The sequence below is a fragment of the Sapajus apella genome, unplaced genomic scaffold (assembly GCF_009761245.1).
Source record: "Sapajus apella isolate SASKATOON/1434 unplaced genomic scaffold, GSC_monkey_1.0 scaffold1, whole genome shotgun sequence".
Classification (NCBI taxonomy): Eukaryota; Metazoa; Chordata; class Mammalia; order Primates; family Cebidae; genus Sapajus; species Sapajus apella.
Genome location: NW_022436941.1, coordinates 78,742,539 through 78,754,566, shown reverse-complemented (window position 1 = coordinate 78,754,566; position 12,028 = coordinate 78,742,539). Strand labels below are relative to the sequence as shown.

The 12,028-nt window shown below is 36.2% G+C and overlaps 1 protein-coding gene across 7 annotated transcripts in view; it reads right to left on the bottom strand.

The window, feature by feature from the left end:
- PDE4D (phosphodiesterase 4D) overlaps window positions 1-12,028 on the bottom strand; it is a 1,549,195-nt gene that overhangs the window by 611,970 nt on the left and 925,197 nt on the right. Inside the window, exon 1 of one of the 7 annotated variants that reach the window (XM_032282231.1) lies at window positions 5,315-9,459. The exons of the other annotated variants lie outside the window; for them this stretch is intronic. Within the exon in view, the coding sequence (XP_032138122.1) occupies window positions 5,315-5,361 (47 nt within the window). The 5' untranslated portion in view covers window positions 5,362-9,459. Of the gene's footprint in view, window positions 1-5,314; window positions 9,460-12,028 lie in introns of those variants that run through there. 7 annotated transcript variants of the gene reach the window in all.

The following is a 12,028-nucleotide window of genomic DNA, read 5'->3' as shown; positions in this document are numbered from 1 at the left end:
TGCATCTCAGAATTTGAAACTATTTTTCGTTTTCCTTTACTTGCCTATTTTTCTCTGAACCCAAATACCTCAGCATTACATGTAAATAACTCAATAATAGTCAACTAAAAAGAGAAGGCAAAAAGGAGTGGAAAGTGAAGAATTTTAAAGAAGAGGGGCTGGGTGCAGTGTCTCACGCCTGTAATCACAGCACTTTGGGAGGCCGAGGCAGGTAGATCACAAGGTCAAGAGATGGAGATCATTCTGGTCAACATGGTGAAACCCCGTCTCTACTAAAAATACAAAAATTAGCTGGGCATGGTGGCACAGCCTGTAGTCCCAGCTACTCGGGAGGCTGAGGCAGGAGCATTGCTTGAACCCAGGAGGCGGAGGTTGCGGTGAGCCGAGATCGCTCCATTGCACTGTAGCCTGGGTAATAAGAGTGAAACTCCCGTCTCAAAAAAAAAAAAAAAAGAAGTGAAAACATCATAAACTCTTAGTAAATAATTTTCATATGTTGGGGCATAACTTCTTATTTTCTTCCTTTTGTAAGATTTCTAAGACCTCCCTGGCTATGCCACTCAGTTCATTGAAGATGTAACCTCTCAGCAATTTTAAGTGCACAAACTATTTTACTACAGCAGAAGGCTGCTAGCACTAAAGACTATGTTTCATTTCCGTAAGTTGTAAGCATATTGACACCACTAACGACTTTGCGCCTCTATCATACCATTCTTAATCGAATTACTTTTTAAAAACATTAAAACAAAAAATAAAGATTTAAAGTTTCATTTTTAAATTCCAAGGTATTACTAGAAAAAATTAAGGCACATACATCTGAAGGCAACAAAAGACAGTAAAATAGCCAACAGAAAAGTTTCATTTTTAATAGGATTGATATCTCACATAATGGAAAATCTTTGTTACATTATATCTAACACTAAATTCCTGCCTTAAACAATGGTTGACTTTATTATTGAGCCCTAGGGATTGTGAACAAGGTGAGTCTGTATAATTATGAGCTCCATCTAAACTTTATTGGTCATAAGTGTTTACAAGTAAATTGTATTTGACCCTAACAGGAATTCAGAATTAAGCTAGGAGTCTGGTATTTATATTTTAGAATTTCTGGGTAGTTCTGCAACCCAGAGGAAGAGATATTAAAGAAGCAATGTCAGCTATTACCTGCAATTTGATTGGAAGACAAGCAGACACTGGAATAATTTTAAGTTGGCTAAAAAGAGCAAAGCTCCATTACCTTACATGAGACTTGATATGTCATTTCCTTCAACGTATACATAGTCATCAAACTCAATATTGCTCCTACCCACTAAAATTCTAATAAAATAAGTGAATCTGCTATATTGGTCAAAACAGAAACTCTGGAAAATGCACCTCTGGATTGAGTTTCTGTAGTTTCAGTGCATGAAGAGAAGAAAACCTTAAAAGATGAAACTCTATGAGGCTAGATAGGAAGGGTTATCTTTTCATTAGAAGGCAGGCCATCTTGCCTTTCTCTGAATATTTATTCATTATATTAGTAGTTTTAAACATATATACATGCCAATTATGAACATATATATGAATATATTATTGATACACTGATTTATATCTTGCTTCATTCCATAAAGGATTTAGATCAAAACAGAATAAAATGAGTTAGTTTATGAATTGAATGCTTGGCCCATAGACGAACAATCAAACAAATAACTTTCTACGTTAAACCTTATAGAAACTGATACCTGGAAAAGAACAGTCTAACAAAAGAACTTAGTGTCCTGGAAGAAGGAAAAAGATGCCTCCATGTTGAGTGAAGGTGCCACAATCACCACATTTTGCATTCCAAAGACAGTTTGATAAAAACATTTAGATGTCCTGCCTTTTAAAATTAAACCCTAAGCACCAAATAAGCAAATAATTAATCACCTTCCACAATCACTAATCCCAAATCTTCCTCTGGTATCCTCAGAGAGGCCCTTGACGGCAGCGTTCCATAGCCTCTCCTAGCCAAGGCCATTAGCTTCTATCTTCCACTGTCCTTTTAGCCATTTGAATCCATCATTAAAAGGTTGCAAAAGTATTTAAATAAAATACCCTCCTAAATTGTTTAGCTGTGAAATTCGATTGCATTCAACATAGCCTTGATGTTTCTGGCATGAAATTATAGTATTTTTCAAATCAGATTATAAAAAGTTATGTATAGTTTAAGTAAGGCAAAAAGCTGAGAACATGTTAGTCACACTGTGTTATGTCATTCATGTTAGACCCTGACATTCGATTCCAGGTTATAAAGCTTCTAAAGAGTCCTCTTAATTGCTGCTAGATGAAATTTAAATTCCTAGAAAGCTGACTTGCTTTTCCCTTCTTTCAACCATGCCATACTTGTTCTGAATGCCAGGCTACCCTTCTATTCTCACAACTAGCCAGAATAAAAACTAAGAAGAGCTCTATAGTACTTATCTATCCAGCGAGGCAAACCCTTATCTTTGTTTGGCTTGGCAGTAAAAAGGCTGAAAAGTATAATGGAAAGAAGCCTTTGCAATAAAGTCTTCCAGCACGTATTTCTAATGTAACTTCAAACAAGAAAGACACATTCTTCACACCACTCTTTTAGCACTGAAGGGGTAGTGTTCTGTTAAGCCAAGTAATAGGCCCACTTATTAACTTTAGCTCGTAACTGATAAACAGTGAATTCTTAAGACTATTGCTCAATAATCAACATACCAGCCTTAGGGCAAAAGGATGAAGGTTCAAGCAGGAACTCTGTGCATAGGCTTCTATTTCAATCACTACTTGTGATAAACTTTTGAAGACTACCCTAGACCTCCTATGTCTTAGCTTTTTCTCATTGTTTCTTCTCGAAAAACAGGACAGAAAGAGGACCAGCACATGCCACGTCCTACCTCTCCAAAGGGTATAGAGCCTTTCTGGAGAGAGCTAGGGCTCATGAAACCAAAGCACCTATCTCTTTTACAATGTTTATTATTCCTTGGCATTGGTCTGTTGCCAACTTCTGATCTGCCCCTTCACAAAAGCCATAAATGTGAGAATGAGGAGAGGGGGAGTCTTTGGAAATGAAAAGAGCAATTTGGCAAGCCCTTTATTCTAAGCAGGATAATTCTTGAGCCTGAAATCTCACCCCATAGGGGATCTTACAGTAGAACAAAGGGAAATAAGGTTTTCTGTCAACAAACCCCTAGAATCTCTTACTGCAGTATTGGAAGGAGAGGCTGTAAATAAAAGGAAAACAACAACAATTGGGAAAGTCGAACCAGGCCCAAAATTAATTAGGTCACCTGGAAAAAACCACCACCTTCTTCCTCTGAGTCTAACATCATATTAATAATCCTTCTGAGGGGCCCAAGAAGAGTAGTTATACAGAGCATTCACACTCTACATTGGCTCAGTTTGGTCACAACAATAACAGCAGATTGGTAGGGCATGCAGTGAAACAGATGAAGGGTTACCTAGCTCCAGGCACAAAAGAAAACCACCAGGACTTTCAACTTCTCCATATAGCTTTCAAACATATGTGTTACAGAGCTAGGGGAGCATGAATAAGCAAATTTGCATGATTTCCAAAACTACAGAGTTGAATAGCTCATTTCTTTCTAGTCAGAGCATAGGGGAGGTTAATGCAACAAAAATAAAAGCTGGTTATAATGTCAGGCATTCGAAGAGCACATGCATCCAATGTATTACAACATAAACAAATGGATTCAAACAACAGAACTTAGGTAGAACAAAAACTGTTGCTTTGTAGCAAGGTACACTTGATAGAAAGGAGAATGGCAATTTCCCCTCCTAAGCAAATCTTAAGAGGTATAAAATTAACTTTAAAGAAAAGCATAAGGCATAGAAGAAAAAAAATGGACAAATGCCTATTATGTGCCAGGAACTGTTTCTAGGATCTTTTAATCTCAGGGTTAAAGACTATTGATGTGAATTTGTCTGTATGAATGACGAGGACCTTATTGCTGATGCCTGACCCTCACCAACAGAATAAGCAAGACCATGGCACTAAGGCTCCCCCTGACTAGGAAACTCTGGTGATGCAGTTGGAAGTAGGCCACCAAGGTTTGCATCATGTCACCCAAACATTCTAGAGTCTGGGGGTAGTAGATCTGGTCAACAGAGAAGGTGGATACGCCATAGCATCGACTCTGGATGGATCTGGTCCTGTTCGAAAATAAGCACCTGCCTAGAGTGGCAGAGGATGTCTCCCAAGCTTCTCTGCAATAGATTTTTTTAGCTGAAAGCTGAAAACTCTTTAACAAACCAGCAGGTGATTTTGGTGGTACCTTAAGCTCTCAGGGAGCTTTCATTTGAGACACTGTCATAAAAGCAGTTGAAAAACCCTCAGAAACCTATATTTGGATACCTATTATTTATCCTGAGTCCAGCCAAAACATTTACCTGAAAGATATACTTTCAAAATCAGACACATTGCGGTATCCAAAACAACCCAGGCTAGCAGACACAAAGCCTTAACATGTGCCTTTATTATGCACTCACAAAGTTTCTGCTATGAAAGTCTGAATCCAGCTAACCCTAAATGTATGACAAAAGCAAGCAATTTTAAAATAATGACCTTTGCTCTTATATAATACCCTCAGCAATGAGTTTCTATACACATTGAGTCATAAACTCCAGCAAGAAATGGTACATGATATCACATGTCCAGGGACATTAATACATTGCATTGAACCTTAATACATGACCAAATGTCAAGGCACTAAGCAAGTTCTATGAGAGCCTGAGCAGTTCATGAATCTTATGTTAGAATTCCAACAGAATTCTACTGGTTCATTTTGGTAGAAATGTTTCTTACATACCTAAAATATTCTTAACTGTGAGGCCCTAACACATTTTAGTATTATTTTAAAATTGAGTCAACATTCTAAGTTTCCCTTAACCTTCCTTTGGAAATTCAGACAAATTGATATGAGATGTCAGAAATTCATGTGTGCCCTTCCCCAGGGAATTTTCAAATAAAAATAGCAAAACAACAAAAAACAAACCCAGAGCCTCCCTTTTAGAAAATTTATTAAATTGTTGCCATTCTCAAAGTTGTTTTTTTTCTCCATGAAATATGAGCAACTTAAATGTTCTCATGTCCTTATGCTTGCTTTCTCATTTGGGGATGCTTTATATTAACAAAGTAATTTTTATTGCATAACCACTACTTTCTCAGACACTATTCGGTCTTGCACAGTTTACTTTTCATTCCCACTTGATACCAACACTCTCGTTCAAGACAAATCCTCCTCTGGTACCTGTCCTGGAATTTTACCATTCTGAGTTTTACAAACTGAAGGGAATATTGATTACTCACCATATCCAGGAATGCCTTCTAAAGGGAAAATTATTCACGTGCATCATGTTCGCAGATCTTCTGTCATTAATATTTTTCTTGTCTCCTGTGTTACATGTAGTGATTTTTACAGATGAATTCCAACTCTCTTGTTTGAGCAGCTATGGTGGGCAATTATTGCAACAAGTATTGAATTCAAAAAAAAAAAAAAAAAAAAATCTCCCCCCACCAATAAAGACAAACAGCAATAACAAAAGCCCTTCCAGGATTTGAAAAAAGAAACATCACAGAGCACTGCAGGTATAGATCCATCCATTTAGGTTCCACTAGTTAGTCAACACCCTAAAATAACCAGTTCAACTACTAATCCTAAATGCCTAAATGGTGGCAACTATTGTCCTGGTAAAATCTAACTGCATTGAGTGTAAATTAATGCATCCTTAAGAAAGGACTCTGGAATGTGAGAAAAAAAAAAGAGTCAAAAGACAGTTTCTTGATATCCTTGTTAAAGAAGTGTTAGAAGGGAAATGGAAAACTTCAGGTTGCTTTGCCATGCTGTCCTTTAGAAATGAATATTGCTTTTTCTTCTTTCTTAGGCACATATTCATGTGTGGTCACTTTAACGCAGTGCTACCGTCTGAGACGTGTCGGACAAAGACCTGGGCAGAGGGGCTAGAAAGCATGTATCACCAAAGCCAGCTTCTTTCCCCAAATTTCAGAATTGCTGGTTCAACTGCAAAAGTAGGAAGGCAACGAGTAATTTCTGCTTTGCAGGACAAAATTGCCATTAACTACCATCATGACTTCAGAAGGTGCTGTCACGATGAAATTCATTTCTGCTGCCTAACCCCATAATAAGGCTGCCTGCTCTCTTTAAGTAAAATGACTAAGCTATTGATCTTTTCACTGCAGAATCCCCTTTAATTTGTTATTATCAAAACCATGTGGGAGCTTTTCATATTTTGCCTTAGAAAGAAAATGAATTTCACAGCTGCAAGTCAGACGTTGTCTAAGAATTTCTTCCCCCGATGTCTTTTCTTTTTTCTCTCTCTCTCAATCTCTTTTGTTTTTCACCCCAAATTCAGTTTTCCAATAGGTGTCATTTATTCTGATGCTCTGATATCTTCTGAAAGATTCTCATGCCCAAGCTATACAGACCTTGCATGCTTTTAAAACACAATGGCAACAGGCTCCCGCTGGAGTCCCCCAGCACCGAATTTCCAGCAGAACCTTTGGAATCCTCGCAGCCGCCTTGTCTGCCCTGGGCTGTGCCGCCCCAGCTCTGATCAGCTCAGGACACTTGCAGGCTCCGTGGTACTGTACATTAACTCTGCAGCAGCCTCGCTCGGCTGCAGACTGCTGCCTGACAGGGGATGTGCTGGCGTCAAGGGGGCCCTCTAGGTGGGTTCCCAGACATTGCAAAGCCGCGCACTCCTTGCTAGCCTCCAAGGAAGAGCAAGCAAAAGGGGTTAAAGGAATAGCACGCCCTGGAAGAGTAGATTTCTTTCAGTAAGTAATTACCAGGCAAGAAAAGCTAAACAACGAGAAGTCTGTAAAACACCTCGCAGGGAAATTACACCTTAAACAAACAGATATTATGAAGGGAGGATTTTTTGTTTGTTTTCCTTCTTACCAAATGGAAAAAAAGGAATAAAAGAAGTCCAGAGATCATTTGCAAATGATAGGGCTTGGTGGATTTGACTCCTTAAAAAAAAAATACTGGGGTGGGGAAGCTTTGCTTACGTGATGATTTGTAACCATTTAGCTGCAGATGACCACATGGTGATTTTTGGACAGGAAATCCTATGGAAGCCAGTTCTGCAGAAGTCAGTTACACTTCAATTGCGCATGCCATAAAACTGCTTGTTTGATCAGGGGGTGTGTAGATATGAGGAATGCTAAGATAAAACATTGCAATCCCTACCACTGGTGTTTTGCATTTCCTTAAGCTTGCTCCTTTGTTGCAAAAATTCTGTTCAATAATCCCCCCAAAAGTACCCCATCACTGTTGATGCCATTTTGGAGAAAGAATAAAATAGTAAACTCTTGTAATAGTAGGTTGGCACTTAAAATGGTATTTGTTTGAATTCAGTGGGAGAATAGACTTTACAGTAGAAGTATACTCAATATTAATGTACCACTTTTAACTTAGGTATTTAAAAAGCCTGTTATGCAATTGCTTAATATTAAATGGATTACTGGCAACACTTAATATAACATGCTATTATCTTCAGTTAGGATTTCCCCAGTGAGGTCCTGTCACTGCAGAAAATATTAACCAAGATTGGGTGGAGGGCATGTCCCATAAATTCAAAAGCTGTTATAAAGAAAACTAGTCTTAAAAACTGCCATGATTTGGGGAATTTTCATTTTGATCAAAAGATGATCCTAATAGGAGTATTCCTAGGAGGAAGAAGAACTGGGTGATTCCTTTAAAAGCAATTTGAACTTGTAACTTCAGAAAGATGCCACTGCAGCATAAAAGAATCTTGAGAATATTTGTTGAGATTTCCTGTAGTCTAGGCACTGTCCTCATGACCTCTTTTTGCTAAAGGGACTAAATCTCTTCCATAAGATCATTTGTAATCTGGCCCAGAAAACATCAGCCTACATTGTTTTTAACAAGCATTGAATGTTTTGAATCAAGTAATTAAAAATTTGGTACTATATTAGATATTTAAATATTATTATTTAAGAGCTAGAAACATTTACAATGCCCCAGGTCCCATTCTAAGAGTTTTACAGTATTACCTCATTTAATCCACACAACAACACTATGAGTTTAAGCACTGTAACTAGCCCTGTTCTTCAGATGAGGCTATTGAGGCACTCAGATGTCAAGTAGTATGTCTGAGGTTAAATATCTAGTGAGTCACTATCTGAATCAAAGAAGTCTGGCTGCAGAGCCTGTCCACATTACCATCATATTCCAGCACCTCTATAATCATCATAAGGCCACCGTGTTATGTTTTTATACTTTCTTAAAAATTACTGCTATATGTATTAGTTTAGCATCACAGAATTATGCTGAGGAGATTAAAACATTTATTATGCCCATTTGGGAGATGCCAAAAAGACAGTATTTGCTCCTTATCAGGCATCCTGAGAGCAGTAGATCTGGAAGAGAATTCAAATTATTTGACTCTGTCTGGTTAGTGATCTATGATCATGATTATTGATGATAATGAAGGGCTTTAATTATTTTAAAACTAACATTTAGTCTTTATACTATATAAGAGAGTAGGTCTCCATGGAAAATAGCAAAGGCAAAGATTTTTTAAGTAAAAATAATATTTTCCCTTATAATGAACATCATTTATCTGACATTATTTTCTTAGTGCATTCTATTCTACTTTGTTCATATGTCAAAGTGTCACCTATGGGTGGGTGACAGGATAGTAAGAATACCTCTGAATCTCTCCACTACCACACAGTTCAACATTCAATACTTGTTAGCTACATTTCCATTTGTGGGCAAGGATACAAGCACAGTATTTTATAAATAAAATACAAATGATTTAGTCATTAAATTACTAAATGTACTTAAACTAAGAGGAGATTTTAGCTGAATATTTTTAAAGTGAACTGTTCTTGGATTTTTATTTTTATTTTTATACACGTAACTGTCTAGAATAAAGTCTGACAAATTAGAACAAAAGGAAACAACTGAGAAAGTATGATAAATAACAGAAAAGCCAAATTTCTGCTTGAAAGATAGCAAAGAAAAAAATGTAATGTATTTCACAGTTCAGAGAATCAAGACTACACATTATTAAACAATCAAAAATTGAATATTTTTGCAGACTTAAGGGAACATATATAAAAGAAGAGCCTTGCTTAGAAAATAGCAATAACTCATTCCCAGCATTTTATTCCATTTATATTTGAAAGAGTATCTTAACAGTTATGAGTTCACTAATTTATAAGCTGATACTTTACAAATTTAATACTTTCTAAATGTATGACCTTCAAGAAACAACAGTTAGGCAGAACTAATAGGTATGTAATTTAAAAACAAGTTGTCAAAATGAAAAAATGTTGATGAGCTAGGGTAATGCTAATCTATTTTGTCATACTAAAAGATAATCATCCTTTCATGAATCTTCTAAGAAATGCCAGAAAGCCAGTTGTGGTAGCTCACGCCTATAGTCCTAGCTACTTGGACGGCTGAAGCAGGAGGGCTTGAGCCCAGTTCAAGACCAGGCCAGGAAACTTAGGCTGTCTCTAAAAAAATTAAAAAGAAATATCAGGAATAACCATAAAAGATTATTTTTATGGTTAAGCCCAGCCTCATTATTTTTATCAATACAGGCGTACTAATTATTAGCAGGGCACCATAAATGGCATGACCTCAGTGAAGTCCCTACAGCTATGACATAACCTCAGCTCTGCTACAGCAAAGGCTGGTTTGTTGTTTGGTTTTGTGGTTTTTAAAATTTTAATCCCACAGCAAGCACAAGAGTAAGTAAACTTATATTAACTACCCTTATATGAGCCTGATTTAAGAAAAAAAAAAAAAACAATTAATTGATAAACTACAAACTCAGAGCAAACCATATTACTGCAAATCAACATTTTCATTGAGAGATTGCTTAGTACATGCAGAATTAGAGGAAGAAGCATTAACTAGCCAGTGTCCCATGTCCTTTTCCAATAAAGTCTTTTTCTCTCATGGTTATAAAGTTATGCTCCTAAGAGTGAAGATTTTCAAACTAAGTTCCGGGGAACCCTGTGGTTTTTCAAAGTTGCATAAGGCCAGCTGAGGGGCAAGGCACTTAGTGCTGGGGCTAGGGAGCCAGGTACTTTGCGCTGTTTCAACAAGAGCTCTTCTGCTTTTACTAGTTTTATCTCAAAGTTTGATTTGATAGAAAAAAAAAAAAAGTCTGGCTTTTTAAAAAATTTACAAAAACATAACAGTAGAAATACAGAATTAACACTTTTTAGGCAAATTCTTATCTTTGTATCATCAGTTTCAGTATTTCATCCTCTTCAAATGCCTTACAAATGTCCTTCACAATGACCCTAACAGAATGATTAAGTTAAACTTCATGCTAGTATATGTATAACATAATAAAGTCACACCCTAGTTTCTGAGATTGGGTGTTTCTTAAACTCTTTAGTCACTTGTACTTATCAGAGGGTGTGATGAGTTACTTTGCTGATTTCCCCTGAGTTTCACTTTCAGAAAGTAACTTTAATGTCAAATGTTAAGGTATATCATTTTGTCACCATTGAATTTTGATATAATCAATAGCTAATATCAATGTGTGCCTCTTAAAAACCTCTGATGAAATAAAATTAAAACTTCTATATATTTAGACATTAAACAATAAAGATCTAAAAGATGACTTATTTATCTTACATGAATACCAAGAATCAGTTCAGATATTTTTGGAAAGTCCCCATTCTTTCAAGAGGCTGGATTACTTTTGTCCCTTAGATGTCAAAAACAAAACATTTGGTCCCTCTATTCTACATGCTGGGTTCATCTGAATATATTTACACATAAAAAAACCCTCTATGTACTTTTCTTAGCATATTCTATATACTATTAATACTAGTGTGAATATGTTATACCCAAAGATATAGAAGCTACAGTCACCGAGATATCTTGCAGGATGTGACTTCTTGCCTAAAACTACCCCTATTCTTCTTCACTAATAAAAAATAAAATTTACATATGCTTTTCACGTATGTGTAATTATACATTTTCTTTTTATTGCATATATCATCAATAAAGAGATGAGAGTGCCATTAGAAGGAGACCTGAGGTGACTGTGCCCTCATCCCCACCTCCTAGCAAGAAAAGAACATTCAAGACAAATCCTCTATCCCACCTTGACAGAAACCCAATCCCCCAGGAACAGAACAGTGTCTTCCTCTCTATATTTATGACACCAAAAACATTGTTGGCACTCAGTAAATGTTAACCAATAACCATGCTGACAGTCATGACTTTCCACTTCTGGCAAGTTCTAGTAAAGTCTGAAGGCATGCTGTTCTGCACATTTATAACTGAAATAAGAGAAGTCTTTGATGAAGCCATGGTTTCAATTGCTGAGATTCAGGGAACTGCACCATGTTTCAGCAAGTTGCTAGTAGCCACTACATTCAATTTCTACATATTCTTACAACCAAGGGTACAATCACCAATTGAAAAAGAAAAAATAAATGCATTATACACCAGTTTCATCACCTAAAACCAACAAATGCTTTGTTGGAACTTTTTTCATGATTCAACTAATATAACAAGTTATTTTGGATCATATTGCCCAAGCTTAAATCTTCTAATCTGAAATTATAAATAAATGCTTTTACAGAAAAATATCTCATATTATGAAATATAATAGAATTCATAATTGGAATATTTAGAATGCTTGCTAAATTTCACTTTTAATATATTTTTGTAAGTTGTAGACTTAGAATGCCTAATGCTAAAATATAAATAAGGCATGCAATATTCATATTTAAAAATCAAATGTGGAAAAATGTTCACAGCAAGTTTAAAGATGAAAAAGTCAAATGTGCATACTGTCTTGGAGTCCTAATATATGAGCCCTTACTTTCAGGTTCTGCCTTTTACTTTTTGTGTAGTTTTGACCATCCTGTGAAACCTCTTTGAGACACAATTTCTTTATCTGTAGCATGGAAGTGAAACAAACTCAGATTATTATAATTTTAACTTATTATAATTTCAAATTTTTTAATTATAGAAAAATACTTTTTAATAAGGGA